The sequence below is a fragment of the Rhea americana genome, unplaced genomic scaffold, assembly GCF_003343005.1.
Source record: "Rhea americana isolate MKP2758 unplaced genomic scaffold, rheAme1 scaffold_28, whole genome shotgun sequence".
Taxonomy (NCBI): domain Eukaryota; kingdom Metazoa; phylum Chordata; class Aves; order Rheiformes; family Rheidae; genus Rhea; species Rhea americana.
This window is the reverse complement of record NW_028186401.1, coordinates 1,695,890-1,713,734: the sequence shown is the minus strand read 5'-3', so window position 1 is coordinate 1,713,734 and position 17,845 is coordinate 1,695,890. Positions and strand designations below refer to the sequence as shown.

Sequence of the window (17,845 nt, the reverse complement as noted above, 5' to 3'; positions counted from 1 at the left end):
CAGAGAGGTTAGGGTGTAGTCTGTGTAGTCATGAATAAATTTTAATAAAGGTGTCTAATGCTCATGAAAGGTGAGACCCTTGAAGAATGAGTCCTCTGTTTATCTACACAACAGGTGCAGAATGGCCAGCGTCAGTAGTTGCCAAACTGTCTCAAAAACTTGGCTTGCAGTTACTGTGTCTCTGAGCAAGACAGGTGCTCAGCACTGTCTGTCCCTCTCCATTAAGACTGCTAAAGGAGATCCATTTAAAGACATTCATAAGATGGACAGATGTGTGGAACCAGACCAACGTTATCAAGTTCACTTTGTTCAGGCCACCAAGTAACTGGCAAATTGGAAAGACTTTACAATGTTGCCAAGCTCGTTAATTGGAATCACTGAATTCCATGGGAAAAATCCGCTTTTCCTAAGGGCAAACCAAATGTGTAGCAAAGATAGAACAAACTCTCTCCTCCTTGGTCACCTGTTTCTATGATTCACCTGGATGATTCGTATTTGAAATAGCCATGCTCCACAGCTTTGTTTGGCTCCACTGAAGCATGTTTTTTTTTTGTCATACTGTGGATAATGGAAAATTCACAGATGAGAAAAATACAGAGTTGAATACAACGTAAGCATGAGTCTCAACTACCTAGTGAAGAAAATAAAACCATGGAGAATGGCCAGGTAACTGCACAGCAGAGAAATAAAGAGAATCATGATCTCATAGTGGGCACAGAAGATCATTTCTGCCTAGTAACAGAAGTTGTAACAAAAGATCCAGCATCATATAATGTCCTGTACTTAAAGCTGCCCCTCCTAAACGCTCTGACCAGGAGAGCAAAAGGAAAAAAATTACATTAGACTGAAAAACTATTTCACAAAGTTTGTGAAATACGACTTATAAGGGTAGATAGTTAGCTGAGCTTGTTTTGGACCTAATAAATCCATGCATGTTATATAATGCACAAAGAACAGGATCAGTCAGAGCATGGTTGGTATGAAATTGCAATTACAGAACCTCAGAAAGGAATTATTTTCTAAATACATACAGCAATAAGAGGCAAAAACAATCAGTTTCAAACTTCCCCAAAAGGCTTTGGCAAATGTCTGCAGCATTTTGTGACACAAGCCAAAAACTAACAAATACAGCTGCCCAGAAAAAAAAAGCATTGGCAACCAAAGACAGATGCTGACAAAGCTGGATTCAAAGAATCTGTATTTTATATGGACCTGGTTTAAAATCAAACCGTGACTCTCAATTTACACAGAAACAGTTTCAGCTTGGCTAATATTCCACCCATAACAGACTACTGTGCAAATTTATTTTACTGAAGCACGAATCATTACAGCCCATACAATCATTTCTCTCCAAAATCTTTACTCAGAAATATTTACGGACTTAAAGAAAAATATATGATGGTAATAGAAGTGCTTCCCAATAATAAAAGAGCTCATCAGTATATTCACAGATATAAGTAAGATTCCTTATTAGTAGGCCAAGACATGATTCATCACTGATTGTACAGCAGCACTGTACCAACACAGTGAAGTACAAGATACACCTCATTGTGAATAAGGAGCTTATGCTTTCCAAGGTAACAGAAAAGCAAAACATCTCTTAGTGCTGCTGCCTTTTAAGACTCTGCCAGGGATGGCAACTTGAAACCGTCCTCCGGAATCTAAAAGCATCTACATCTACACAGCTGTTTCTTCTCTTCCCCTTTTATGACAGATGGTTTCTGATTGTTGACTTCAGCAATACATTTACCTCCAAAAATATCAACTTGTCTACATTTAAGCTGCTGGTGTTCAAGATCACACCTTTGTATCCTAAACACAGATACGTAATCAGCTCCTGAATAAAGGTATGTACTCAACTGCAAATCTGTAGTTATTCTAATGAGGTGTTTTCTACACTGGACTGGCTAATAGCAATATATTTGCATTAATATAAACTCTCAATTCAAAAAAAACACCTTCACTAAGGCTTATGTTGGCAAGCATCCCTAAAGCATCAAGTATATTTTGAATCTTTTCTACACTAATTAACCAATTAATGATGAAATCAATTATTCATCAACAGCCTTCTCAAAAGGTTAGATAAAGTAGATAAAGTATTCCAGGACTGATGTAGGACACACACTTTCCTTTGCATAACCTAGCAACTGCTCCTTACGCATCCAAGGATATTACCATTTCTTGCCACCAGCTACTCCTGATACACTACTTCTGCAATGTGAACTGTATACCTGTTTTCAGACATCATTCTTTCCAGGATACAGTCCTCCCTTCTATTGGTAGGCTCTGCATTCTTTGTTCCTGGATGTATGACTTTTTACTTGGCTGCATTAAAACATATTATATTTGAATAAACCAGTACCTCAGATCACTCTGTGTAACTGAGAATAGAACTTGGAAACATCATGTTTAAATGAAAGTAAAATGGATGGCTTCCAAATTCTGGTAAGGTTTGTTCCCTAGATTCATTCTGAGAGAGATTCAATATAAAAAATGTAAACAAGAGCCAAGATTATTTATCCTGAAAGACAAACAAAAGCATTACATTTCTAGTTATCACGAGCCAATGGAAACGTGTCTCTAAAACAACTTTACCTTTCACCTTGATTGTACAAAAGGCAACAACCTCATCATCTCTCCAGAGTATCTTGGCACACTCAGTGGCAGAGTGAGGTAGAAAGAATGCATCATTAGCTGAACTCCCTTCCAGCATTCCAAAAATAATGTAGTTCAGAACAAAGAGGACAATCCTCTCTCCAAATGTCTGGACCTTAGAAAACAAACAAAAACGACCAAAAGCAAATGAAGCAAAGAACAGTATTCTGCCTTCCATGAAAGACTTCAAAATTAAATGGGCTGGGAAGGAGGTGGTCAGGGAACATGTTCACGTAACTTGGGGAAAATACCCCATGAATTGGTCCAGACAGGATAATACAAATATTTTTTTCTACTGTTCCATCCTTCATCCAAAAGGCACGGAATAATCTACTAATAATTTATAAAGCCTGCCATTTTTCCTGTTGTCACAGAGAGGAATATTAAAGCACCAGGAAAAGAAGTTTTTTAACTACTCACAGTGAGTGACAGAGTTGGAAATAGGATCAAGGCAATCTAAACTGACCCAAAAGAGAATTGCAGAGAGGATTCACCGTGTTATCCTGACCACCTTTTCACTATCTCTCTTGCTACGGCATCAACGAACTTCCGGTATGGGCTTACTGAGCCCAAACTTAAGCTTAAACTTAAGCCATACTGAGCTTACCTTACTGAGCCAGACACTATACAAAACAGAGAATAAAAATAGTCTCCATCCCAAATAGCTTATAATCCTCACATAACAACAGGAACAATTACGCTTTTATACAGTGCTTCTTCTTCGATAACCAACAGGACAGGCAGATGAAGAAATACAAAGGAACAATAAGACAATACTGGTCAGTAAGACAAAAAAGTGGTGCCAGCAAMGTTTGCAGGAATGTAGAAAAAGAAAATGAGTTTCTACAAATAATGATGATGTAACTCTTAGCAATAAGCTAGAAAGGGCAAGCTTTCTGTTTTCTGGTATTTTTTCATCCTCTGTAGCTATAGCAGATGCTTGAAAATTGGCTGAAAGCCTGTATTTCTGCCCCAAGTTCTATCCTGCAAGAATTTGTATCTCAAAATCCCTCCRGTTCAGTTACAAACAGAAAGCCTATTTAATTCAGTGAATTAAAGTGAAGATTTTAAACTTGCTGTATAACAGATATTAGGGAAGATTATAAATGAAAACAATCATTAAGGACCAAGGCTGGACATAGAGGGCTGAGTAAGAAATAGGACTGACTTAATATCCTCACGGGAACAAAAGCCCCCTTACACTAGGCAACTGATTTCTCAGTTGAAAACAGATTAAATTTAAGATTACCAGAATCTCTCAAATTATTCACCCACAAAAAATAGCTGTATCCTGCTAAGATGATTTATTGTGAAAAAGAATTACAGATTTTAAATCTATTAAATTATAGGTCTAAAACCTATTAAATAACAGTTCAATAAAATAAGCACAACATAAACACTGTCCAAGGCAAAAAAAATTTGTAAATAGCTAGACAACACATTGTTCCAAAGGGTGGTAACACCTCTCATCAGACAGTCAAGTAGCACTAATGTGAAGAGTTATTACTAATGCAATAATTCTGTTCATCTGATTATTTCTTTACCTGGCAATGATGGCAAAGTAAAACACATAGAATAAATCCCACAGATGAATCATAAATTGCTTGCACAAAATTATTTAGAGAAGGTGAATGTGCATGTCACTGTGCAATGGGAGACATTTAAAGTACTTGGTGGCCCATGTACTCCAGATCCCACAGATTATAAAACATGAGCTAAGGGAGACCAGAGAGAATTACATATGATTGTTCTAACTCCAGGGTAAAGGCAAATGTTTAAAATAACATCCTTACTGAAATTAGCCCTTCTCTAGAAGGATCATCTGTCTTTACTACATCTTCAACAAGCCACCAAGACTGGTTCAAATAAACTGCCAAAACTACAAAAAGTAAAGGATAGGGGAGTGCATCAGCTATAGATAAATACTTATCTGGCTCTACACCTTTCCACAAGCAGGCTTACATCCACTTCTCCCTCCAGCTGACTTAGTTTGATTTGCTGAGACAGCAGAACAATGCACTGTTTCAATTTCATCTTTATCTCTCCTGATATCCAACTTTCAATACTGGATGTACGATCAAGTGAAGGCAGTTTTTCTTATGAACTTTGGTATGACAACCTCTGAGCATATGGATAAAGCGCTTCCTGCATGGTATCTGTATAGTACCACACTATGACTGAGTGATATTTGGGACAGAAAGCGCTCTCTGGGAGCTAAAAATTAACTGAGGGTTGTATTTTTGAATTTTCTTTGAGACCTTTAGCTGCCATGCAAGCCTCAAAAGTTTTCATATCCACTTCATCAACACCTTTTTGGCTGCCCACATGATTGAATTTCTATATATCTGTACCTTTAGAGTGCAGACCCTAAAATTTCTGCATGCATAGATATTCAATACAGTTCAAATGCATGAAGAGACGTTCTCATCAAAGGACAGACATATGCACAGATATGTAAGGTAAACTTTGCCTTGAAGCAAAATTTTATCACAAGCCTATACATTATTTAGGTATAAATATACTTGCACTTGTGTAAGTGCTATACAGAATTTGCATTCTACTTCTTCCCACCCTTCCTGAAGTCTTCACACATCCAGAAGTATTTAAAAACCAACTCCCTTAAGTTTGTCCACAGAATTCATTCCTGCCATTAGATTTACAGGAGAAAGATCAATAGCAACAGTAAGACTGAAATTTCTCCCCAGCGCTGATCAGAAGAAACCTTTTAGCACAGGGACACTTCAAAGGGTATTAGTTTTTAAAGATTTAGATTAGTTTTTATAATAAAGACAGATATTAAGTCTTTTACAACCACTGATACATCAGGCAGCAAACATTTCAGAAAAAAGAACTTATTATATGTACAGCAGGGACATCCACCTACAGAAGCTACAAAGCCACAATTTCAGGTGTGCTCAAGAACATCGATGTATTTACTACTTTTAAATAGGGCAGCTCACTTTCCCATTTTAAGACAAAGAGATCAAACATAATGTAGGAAATATGCTCCAAAGAATAGCATGGAGTTCAAACATCTCAAGTCCTATCAGAGTAAACTGTCTACTGGTTCTCTAAGCTACCAACTGCAGATAAACATGAGAAAGTTAAAAGCTATTTATCAGCTAGAGACAAATTTATGCACAAGCAAACGATGTTTAATAGGATTCTTTAATAGGATTCACCATTTACCTGTTTTTTAGCCTCAGGTCATACAAATGTTTCTAACGTGAACAGGTTAGTTTCCCTCTTTGCTTCAACCTTTACCAGCTCCCACTGGCTTTCAGGCTGGAGATTCTTCTTAGCTAACTTGTATTTTGAATAAATTATTAAAGCATGTGCCAAAAAGTGTTACACTTTGTGTACTGGATTAACAATGAAGAAGGTATTGCACGCAAGGGCAGATGCCTGTTTATAGCCCCAGATCCAGTTCATAAAATATTATGCRCTTGCATGGGAGTTTCATACTCTTTTTGTGATGGATTCAATCTGTTCCCTCAATTCCTTCACTCTGCTTTCAAGTACGAGCAGCCACTGCTGCCATTACACATCCACGAAACATGCAGCTACAAAGGGAGCTGAGTCAGACAAAGAGGACAGAATGGGCCAAATGCTGACTTCAACGGGAGCTGTACAGCGATTTGGCACACAGTCCAGACACACACAAAGCACATAGTCCAGACACATACAATGCACATTTTTCTGACCTTTAGGTCAGAAAAAGTTTGAAAAAGCTTTGATGAAAATAGGAGGATGCATAACCATGTTCTAAGGAACTACTTTTATAGCACAGTTACTGTGCTATTCAATAATTTAAATATGTGTGGGGGAGAATACTAGTTGACATAGCAACTGTCACATCACATTACTTGAGCAACCTTATCTATACAGATGCATTCCTTGAAGAAAAAACATTTCTCCAGATTTCACACAAACATATGTACTTTGCTTTTATTATCATTTCTCAAATCAACATCTGGTTCACAGTTAAATCCATTCATGCTTCCCCACATTCCCATTTTCATTTTATCATCAACTCTGAGGAACACTATTTCAAACGCAAACTTCTTTTGTGAGAGCACATGTTCCTTCACTTTCCCTTCCCAGCCTTATTACTCTTTCCAAGACATAAGGTTACAGTCACCAGATCAAAAAGATAAAGTTATTGACATTCAGTAAGTTATATACATCACCTGAACCCTGTTAATCATGATGTACACGCCTCCAGCCTATTGCAATTGCAAGATTAGGTGAAATGGCTAAGCCCAATACATTTCAGTCCACAATTACTGGAGCAGATACACACTCAGTCGTGTGGCTCGCTTTGTAAGTGCTGGCTTGCTAAACCTCAGTACTTCRACCACTTGCAGTCAGACAAATGTATTTAGAGTGCTGCAAGAAGCTGAGAGCTTCTAAAGCATATGATTCTACACTACTACAGGCATTTGGAAAATAGTACTGAACAACGCTGAATTGTACGAGGYGCTAAACGTACTGCAATTGTGATTATGAAATGCTTCCTTTTGCTGGTTAAATGTATTCCTTCCCTACCCGAGTCTGCATTATATTTTTACTTCCTAAGGCATGCTGGCCAAATATGCCTACACTAGCGTGGAACCATTTGAATGAAACATGTGCGTCAGGACTCCGGATTCAGGAGTAAAACAGAATAATTAGAACAATGTCCAGCTTGGTATTTCTTCCTCCTTAGTCTTCATCTAAATTGCCAAAACCCATCCCTCAGTCACAACTTAAATCAAAGGCAGTACTACACATAAAATGTGTAAAAGATGTAATTTGAGCTTGTCTACTAAATACCAGATCTATTAGGTCTTCTGACATTACTTTTTCGTGGATTTTGAGAGTATTTCAGATTGATAGTACATGTCAGATTACAGGTCACTTTTGTCACATTTCCACCTTGGAAAGAGAACATAAATTACCCCAACAAGAAATTCCATGCAACCATGCCTAGGTCACCTCTGATAATTGAGAAAGCTCAGAGATACTACATTAAACTGCATTTTACAATGCCTACATACCCTGAGTTGCGGTGTGTCCTAGTTCCCTATATTTAAAATGGAATAAGAGCATCTCTCTCTCTCTCAAGTGTCTTACAGAAATGAATACATTAAAGCTTAGGAGGCATGCAGATGCTACAGTAATGGCAGCCATTCAAGTATCTAAGATAGATATCTTCCCTGCAACCACTTACATTTTCTTCAACAATTCAAGTTTTACTCAATGATTTGTTGCAAATGTCCTGTGATAAATGTTCCGTAGCATCTAGCAGTTATTGTAAATTATTATATACAGCACACAGAAAATGCCACAGTAGGATATGTTTATTTAGTGTTATAAAGATGTTAATCACCCATGCTATGCTCTGTAAACCCTTACAACACAATTTACATTCTCATAAAAATATCCGTACAGATACAGTAACAGAACACTCTGCCCATCACAAATAAATTAAAAATGCTCCCAACCAAGACCAAGTCCTGTGGAAAAGCTGCCATGTTCATTTGCTCTTTGCAACACACAGGTCATTTCAGACCACAAGCTAAGCATCACTTCTGGACAATCCACCTCATCAAGATGATCAGATACAAATCTCAGTGTTGCAATCAATCCCTCTTTAACCTATGTCCAAGAATCAATCCTTAGACCTATTCAAAGGCAAACACGTATCTAGACTGTCAAGTTCAGATTTATTCAAATTTTCAAATTTGAAATTTTTCTAAAGTATAAAGTATTAGGATTTCAAACATAAATGGTTAGATTGACAACTTCTGCTTTGGGAACTGTGGGAAAATAAGTGTATTACTGTGGTTATTATATTCAAACGTTATATAAATTGTTTGTTCTACATATGCAATAATTATAATGATTATAGATTTTTTTTTTTWWAAAAAAAAGGAAGCTTAAAGAAGAAACCCCATGTCAGTTGCTTCATGACATCTCTCTGGCATCAAAGTTGGAGATTTGGCAGTGAAGCTAGAGAAAGTGATGGTGTCAGGGATAGGGCTGGAAAAAAGAACTGAATTTAGAAGGCTCTAGCTAGAGTTTGTGCAGTCACCAACCAGTGCAGCCATTAGAGCAAAAGGAGGTCTCGGCCCTCAGAAGCAGTCCGATATAGCCTCAAAAAACCTGCAAGACATGGCAGGACGAAGCAAGGAGGATTCCACTGCTTCTCTCTGCTCCACTACCCACATCAGGACCTGAGAAAACACATCTAAATATGTCCTACCCATCTCTTACTAGTTGCATCTCCTACTCTACTTCCAGTCACTTCTCAGCAAAACACCTCTCCCCCAGTATATTCCAATGTCTACTCACTTAGGAAGCTCACAGATCAAGGAGGATAGAGAATAAAGGATGCAGAATGGAGAAGCTTCAGTTTTTCCAAAACAAGACAAAGTCAAGATATAAATCAGTGTAACATCCTGGCTTTCTGAAAGGTCTGAGTGAACTGCAAGAGGAAGTATCAGTGGCCATGTCTGCATTAGCAAGCCTAATAAAAGTGAATTTGCAGAGCAAAACAGTTGGTGCAGAGAACCTGACATTCACAAGTTCTAGCCTGGTGATGAAAACTCAAAGCCCGTTAGCAGTTGGGGCACATCAGTGTGTTTCCAGAGTACATCTTCTAGTTTCATTTCAGCCAAAAGCAATCCAGCTCACATATACTGAGACTGCTCCTTAAGACGAACCAAAGCACAGTATATCAGGACAATCAGGAAATTTGCTTCTAAGAGCACTCCTGATGTGAACTGAAACTCAAACACAGACACTCCCAGAGAGCACAAGAGAAAGAGGAAAAGAGACCAGCTACTGCAAAATTGTTAGTCTCTTCCCAGCTGGATGAAACCACAGCTCACAAAAAAAAGAGTAAAATTTGAGTAAAAACAACCCYACAAACCATTCAGAGTTTTAATTCTTTGTCCATATGGTTTATTAATGGTGAGTGAATTAATAAATAGCGCTTTTCTCTGGAGAAATTTGTTCTGAAATTATTTGATCTGTTCATTGGTCAGAATGAAAGGTCAGACAGGTAAGCAAATCCAGATGGACTTGCCACGTGACACAGCCTCCTGCCCTAAAAGTCAATTCCAAATCTGTTTAACTGTAGAAAACTATTTGGATAAAATACTTTATATATACCTATACATACATACACACACCCCAGTAGACTTCAGAGAACTAATGAAAAATTATTAAAATTCATCTAGTTAAAAAAAGTCTGGCATATGTAGGAATCATATCTTCCACATCTACTAATGTTGGCCATAAATTTATAGCATGTAAAATCCAGAAACAGAGGACTTCCAGGAAAAAGCCTTAAGTCATACTTTCAAAAGGCAATATTAAAAGCCAGATGATGCAGGCCTTATTTAAATACCTAGACTTGTTGATCTCTGTGGGACTCTTACGATGGGCCAGTGAAGTAAGCTAAAGGTTTGTAAGCAGTAATTCAGTTTGTTGTTTAAAATACAAGCGGCAGCTTATTTTGCTAGGTTTAAGCTTTAAATTAAGATAACTATCATATAATCTAGTCACCATTGTGGACTTGTGTGACTTGTTCCTTTTGGTAAAACTTTTTCCTTTGTGTATACATATCTCTAATATATGTTGCTCCTACTACTATTAGACAACAAAACTGAAGATTTGTGCTAAATCCATCRCTTTCGACTGCATATTTTCAATGATTCTTTACTTTTGTTCTGTAATTATTACATACCCCCATTCCTCTTGGGCAACCTAAACTAACTTAATGCTGTTTTCAACTACATTCCTTTGAACGCAAGTCAGAAAGTATACGTAACTGCAATCAGTGCAAATATGGCCTCTGGTGTACATGCTTCTTTCCTTTATCACAGCAGTGCCTCTTCATAAAAATGTTAATGTGATATATAAATTAATGTTGGAAAAGTACTTCTATTTCAACAGTTTTAGAGGGACCATAAACTCTGGTCTAAAGACTACACTTCTATCTTGGAAAGTTGTCCCACTTTCAACTGTGTGAATCACAAGCATTAGAGAGCTGTCAATGGAAAGTATATGTAGAAGGAGCTGGAAAACTCCCTGCAGAGTTCACCTTCAATCACAGCTGATTTTAATCAGGTTTTGTTCTTATGAAGAAATTTCCTAGTTGCAGGGTTTGGACTGAACAAATGAATATTTAGTTACACTAACAGTACCTATTCAAGGAGTGTAAGCTCATAACCTGCCACTCTAAGAACTGAACCTAGAGTACTAAACTTGTTAGCCTTGCCTTTGTTGTGTTATTAAAAATACTGGCTGTATACTTCTTCTGAGAAATAGCTTATCCTTTCATTAAAAAGAAAAAAAAAATCAGATGTGGTTTTAGTGACAGATCTCATTAATGTGCTGCCGCATTTTGGGGGCTTAAATTTTAACAGATTATAGAGTCAAGACTTCATGTGTTCTGGAAGATTATCTAAGTGATACATATAATGGCCAATGCATAGTTCAACTGCTTCAAAACAGTTAAAACTCTTCATTTCATGGGTCACATCAGTGCTTTTGGTGTTTACTGACAGTGGTATCAACGTTTGTTATTTATTTTACATTTGCAGCTTTTCACACACCAAATCTAGCCCATACAGCTGTCTAAGAGAGTAAGTAGGAAGAAACTAGGCTGTGTATTGAGACACTGTGACCCTGACAGCAAGAAGAGAAAACTTAGATACAATTATTACTTCAAATCTTAACAACCTGTTGATACTTCAAGCAATGATTCGTGAGACCTCAGTAATTTCATACTGATTTCTACTGCCTATAACTCAATTGCAGTATATCCCTGCCAGGATGACACATGGCTGTAATTGGAAAACACCAGTATTACTAGTAGTAAGCAAGGCAAAGACAGTAAATTTTAAAGYAAATTTGGGGAGAACTGCCGAATAAAATGTGTTTAATTCAATTTGTGAGTGTCCACTCTGTCCAAATTTACTACTTGCAGCCAATGGCAGAAAACAGGAGGCAATTAAACCTAGAACTGAAGAAGACACCACACAGAAAAAATAATATGAATAAGAATCAGTAAAACCTCCACCATTCATACCATTTCACATGTATTTGCTCTTGTTTACAAATTTCAAAGTTCTATCCATTAAGTTTCACATTATCCCAAAGTAGAAAAATATTATCCCATTGAACAAATTCAGACAGAATAAGGGATTTATCCAAAGACATTCTTTCACCAGTAGCAGAGCTATGCAAAGAATTTGAAAACCCTGACAGTCATCCCTCCCTTCTAAGTCAGTAGGCCACTCATATAGATCCCTGAAAGGTGTACTGAATCTGCTTCATACTCAAAACAAAACCAAAAATACCAGAAAAAAAAAGTATGTAAAGCAGCAGACCAACTTTAAAGTAAAAGAAAGTACAACTACTCCAATTTCAAAATATTTTGACCAAATCTAGCCTGTCTCTTTATTCTGTGCATCAGTTAACAGCAACATTTTGAAAGTAGGAATATTTTGGTAGAGAGGAACAAAACACACACAAGAATCTTCAAGTTTTACCTAAAAAAACAAGAAAGCCCTATAGCTGTTTGTAGTGCAAAGTTGGCAAGAGTACTTAATGTATTTGATGCACTTACAGTATGTTTTACTAACATGCATGGAATAAGCTTAGCACAACACCCTCTCAACCTTGAACTTCAAGCCACTAAGTGATATATACATAATCCTCTAATATTATCAGTAAGTAATGTTATTTTAAAAGGATTTAGCTAGTAAAGTTAGAAAAGAGCTTAATACTGACTTACATTTAGTACATAACCTGCCTTTGAACACTGTTACAGGGCATGATCCATCACATACAGACAAATGGTGTTATGAAAGACCAGACACATTTGTATCAAATAAAAACAAATACAACTTGCACTTCTTACAGCATTATCCAGCTGAGGATTTGTGGTGTTTTGTAAACAATGAATTAAAGCCTCAGGGTATAGGGAGTATCAAAGCATTAGGGTAGTGCCTGGACAGTTTATCTGTGAGGCACAAGGAGGGTAGAAATTGGCACAAGGCGGTAAAGTTGCAGAGAAAGCTAAAACCAGAATGTAGCTTGCAACCTCTCAGACTACCCTTATAAATGATGTGATACATAAACACAAAATTACTGTGCTCAAACAGCTCTATATGCATAGAGATGACGATTTCCATAAGAATATTGAAAATGCTCTCATGTAGGTTTAGGTAGAGGCAAAGATCGTGCATAATTTAGCACAATATGTACTGTACTTTCGAAAATCTGGTCCATTGTGTATGTGTGGGTGTGCCTCTCTCTCTAATTGCACCCATTTGTCAGTTTGCTATGAAACTCAAATCAGTCGTGTGATATATTTAATATTTTTTGGTGCATGGAAAGAGTAGTATGAATATGGATTATCAAGGTAACAACTTTAATAAGTTGAAATCAATGCTCACTAGATCATCAGTGGCAGAATCCTGGGGTCATCTGTGCAAAACTGGGCTCCTGGAAAGAAACCAAAAACTGCCTGAAATCTGTATGCATGAGCTTCTTGAAATCTCAGTATGTTCTGGGGACTCAGTCCTTCTTTTCTTGCTACAAATATAACAGCATCGATGTCATAGTGGCACCTGGGAGTGACACTATAATAAAAAGGCCAATACTATTTCCAATTCTACTGCTATGACTGTTATGTTGTTTTGTAAGTGATCGTACACTTTCACGGGTGTTAATAACATTAGTATGAGCCAAGTATATAGCTTTCTCTGTATGAACTCTGCCAATGTACTTCCATCCTGACTTCCAATAATCCTTGCTATTCAGATACTGAATGCTTGAGCAAACACTATGACATACCAAAAAAGTTCGGCGACCTGAGTAAGTGGCCTGACAGCTACCTAACACTTGCTAGCTAATTATGCACAGCTGTTGGTCCTGCCACCTGAAACCTGCTTTAATTCAGTTGTACAGAGGAAAAAAAAGGCTGGCAACTACAGCCAACCATCCAAATAGGAAAACCCTCATCCTTCCGGTTGTAGGTCTGTAATAGGGATTGTTAGCTCAGATGACCACAGGGGATGGGGTCTTAACCTTATTACAGTTACTTTGTTTTTAATTACAAAATATCAACATTCATAGAATCATTCCTTATAGTTTATATGGAAAAAAATACAGCAGGAACATTACTATTACTTAAGCTTTTGACTAGCTGTCTGACTGCAGATTAGATTAGACCTGAATAAAATGAATGCAAAGAGAAATCTGTTGCTATGAGACTTAAATCAGTCATATCATACTTAAAGTCTGATGACATGCCACAAAATCAAGACAGTTGTGAATCAAAAGCCAGAAGTCCACCTTTAACTGATCTCACTGTGTCTGGCTATTGCAGRAATAGATACAGCACTGCCTGGGATTTTATGCTAAATTGTAGAGTAAATGAGCTTCTAAAAGTGCAACCAGGCATGAAAAGCTGAGCTAAGGACAGAGAAACATTAAACTGAGGGACCCTTGCATTTTCAGGTTTGCTGGTATTTAACCCTACACAGTCCACTAGAGGGCATTAAAACAGTATTTAAAGCTATTCATAATCACTTCTCAAACACAAAGCTACCCCATTAAGAGCATCTTTCTAGAAACTACTGTATATTTTCCTAAACTGTAGAAGAGCCACTGTATTCCAAATAAACACTTATTTCAACTAACCCACTTTCTATTGTGATAGTACAATAACACCTGGTCYGGCACACCTTTCATAATCTCAAAAATTATCCAGAATATAAGGTTTTACATGCTGACTAATGTAAGAATTTTTAATAGACTTATTCAGTCATCTCCAACCCACTCCTTAAGYGGCTCAAGACTGGATGCCAAAGCATTGGCAAATACATTTATACTATCTATCAATCACTTCTAATCAAAATTTTCTAAGAGAACTCACATTCAAAGTTATCAAGGTAACTGTCAGAAGGAATGGAAACAGAAAAGAGGTATCACAATACCTGCATATGTACAGAGTACACAGGTGGGACCTGGTATAAACGTCTACCAGATTCACTTTTGGTTCAGTCCTGTAAGGAATTAGGTCAAGATGCAAAGTTTAGCTAACACTTCAAACCCTCATCCACTCTCTGGAGGGTAATAGACTTTTTTTCAGTTTCCCTCTAATTTGCAGGATGCAAACTACTCAACATGAAGAAGAATCTGCTGATTTTAAGATATTCCTAACCTGGTCACTATAAACACAACCAAGAAGCTAGCTTTTGCAAAAATCTAACTTTCAGTAAGAAAAACATCAGTCTATTACCTTTTCTCCTCCAGGGACAGAAAAAATGTCAGGAGTAGATTATGATTTCTTCAAGAGTTTCTCATAGTATGTTTCAGCATCTGCTTGCAGAAACTTTGGATCTCCTGCTAACGTGTCTACCAAGTAAACAGGATCTGTGGTTAAAATAGAAAACAAGAGGTTTTTTTAAGTGAACTAATAAATATGGATTTTAAAGCTCCAGTTTCCCCAATAGCTTACTGGAGTAACTGGGCCTTTTGTCTAATCCTAGTCTAAAATGGCAAGACTGGTAAAAATCTATATATATTTGTTATCTACCTCTTGATACGTATTTGGCAGAGTAGAACTGTGACAGCATCAAATCACATTTGTCTCTTTCAAACTGAACAAGCACATTCTTAAATTTCTCTAAGTACAAGTAGCTTACTTTAAAGCAGGAAGAGCAAAAAACTTCGTCAAAATACAGCTTGATTTTTAGTACTATCTAAAAATATAACAGGAAAAAAATTCCAAGGCTTCCACTGCTTCTTGGAAGACTGCCCCTTTATGGGTCAGTCCAGATCTGCTGTATATCCTTAGTTACCCCCTTCTCATTGTTGAGTCATTTCAATTAGCTACTTTCACAAATACGAAATAGTGTTAAAAAATATTAAAATACTTACCCGCAGAAGAGTTCCCAAAGTAATAACCACAGTCTTCTATGAAACATAACTTTTAATTCATGTAACACCGGTATAAGATATTAATGAAAGGTATTTGCTAACTGTATGCAAACAAAATTTACATATATTTGGTATCTGTTACTTAAACACAAATTCCATAGCAACACAGTACTTGTGAGGAACAAAGCAACTTCCTTCTGGTATAAGAAGCCAGACTGATGGTACATCACCAGCTCCGACAAAGAATATCAGAAGTAATTGGTTAGCAATGGGTCATAGTATTCTGCCAGTCTCCTACCATAGGAGCGAAATATTTTAAATATAAAGGGCTTTCAATCAATAAACTGTACCTGTAACTCTTGTAAGCCCCAAATGAGGACAAATTCTTCTGCCATACTGTTATATTTTGAAACTTAGTTCTGCATTCTCCAGTTTTAATCATAGTTTGTTCTCACATGGCAGCTCCCATGACCCAAGGACAATGTGAAATAACTGCACTGATAGGAAGTGCAAAGTAACAAGCTGAGAGGATGAACAGGCTTATGAGGGTCATGGTAAAAACAGTCTGTATTAAGATTTAGAAATTACAGTACTACAGATCATAAAATTATAATACTGAACAAAATACCTTTCAATAGGAATATCAGATTTGCAGTACCAGGACAGCCTACGCATCCATCCAATGGCCCCAGCAGTAATCAGAGTCTTACGCCTTAGCAAAATGGTAAGAAACTACAGCTGATAATTCACCACCAACCAGCACTGTGTAAAATGGTTTACATACTATTTTCCTGCCCTTTGCAGGCAATCAGCTTACACCCTGAAGCTTGATAGCAAAGTCACGTAGTCAGAATTCTGAATAGAAGCTACTGTGTAAATGGTTTTTCCAATGTGCTTTTACGTGACAAAACGGGAGAGAAAGAAGCACTGCAACACGGGCAAGTTGAGTCGCATTTTAAAATCCCAGTCAGTACTTAGCAGTGGCAGTTTTCTTCTGCAGTGGGCTTGCCCAGCATACTGTGTAACACAAAAGTGCCATACAAGGGAAAGAAGAGATTAAAGATTATTATTAAAAGCCTTGGTAATTTGTTTTTTTTAATTAAGGCATATCCAGCATAACTGCTTTCCATCTTTTCAAATGAGTAGCATGTAAGACTTAAGTTTAGCACAAAGAAAAATACTGGTTGTGCTAATAAATTCTATTTATGAGATGCCATTTACAAGACTATGTCCTGCCATTGTTAAGCCACAGCAACTTAATAAGCACAATCACAGCCTCTTCTCATTGAAGATAATAAGTAGTGCCTTGAAAGTTACACTAACTTTCTAGTAGGTATATTTGTTTTCTAAGGTAACAGTGACCCATTTGAAAGGATGAAATAATGTCACAAGTTAAATAATAAGGCACTAGGTGAAACCTCTGAGCAACATCCCACTAACGTAGCTTTCCAGGTGAGTCTCTTATTCTTCTAAAATACATTTGCACACTTCCATTTAACTTCCCTTCCCTGTACAATACTCTGAAAATGCGTAAGCGAGTTAGCAGCCCATGTTCCAGTAAAGGGGAATCCATGTTTTTCTCATAAAGAGAAAACAAATCTCTCTGTATTTCTGTATGTAAGGAAGAAAGAGAGGGTCCTTTAGGAAAACAGAGAGCAGAAGTCTAACTTCAGGTGCCCTTCGGGATCCTCAGGAACTTAGCTGCGCTAAGGTTGGCCTTTGTGAATATCCCCCCCAAACCTGCACACACATGCACATACCACTAATCTTGTTCAGCTGCAGTGGGCAGGAGAGAGATCACAGAGCTAGTCTGAATTTTTTATGTTAACTAATGTGCTTCCCAGTTTTCCCCAGTATAAAGGGAAGAAATATTTATTATGCTGTATATGTCTCTTTCATTTTCCACAACTGGAAACAGAAAAACTGACAAAATTTAACCATTACTATTGTTATTCGGCRTTTGACTCACAGCAATAATTATTGCTGGCTAATATGATGTTATAAACATTCCGCAATCAATTGCAAAATAACTTGTTGACTTTGCTTTAAAAGGAAAGCAGCACTGTTTTCCTATGAGTGCTTCAGTCTGAGGCTCCTGACAGCATCCTGGGATACCAAAATTGCAAAGTTCCAAGGACAGCCTTTTAACCTAATTTGAATTACAGCATTTCATTTGAATTTCATCTTATGCAGCAGTAACAAAAGCGCATACCGTAGCAGCCAAGCAGCTAGACACAGAGCAAGC

At 37.2% G+C, this 17,845-nt stretch overlaps 1 protein-coding gene across 1 annotated transcript in view; it reads right to left on the bottom strand.

Annotated features, from left to right (window-relative positions):
* The window catches only part of LOC146593779 (protein FAM169B-like), an 89,643-nt gene that overhangs the window by 61,440 nt on the left and 10,358 nt on the right, over positions 1 to 17,845 (bottom strand). The window contains 4 exon segments of the mRNA XM_085308623.1: positions 2,596 to 2,770; positions 4,449 to 4,534; positions 12,101 to 12,200; positions 14,960 to 15,093. Coding sequence (XP_085164749.1) covers positions 2,596 to 2,770; positions 4,449 to 4,534; positions 12,101 to 12,200; positions 14,960 to 15,093 — 495 coding nt within the window.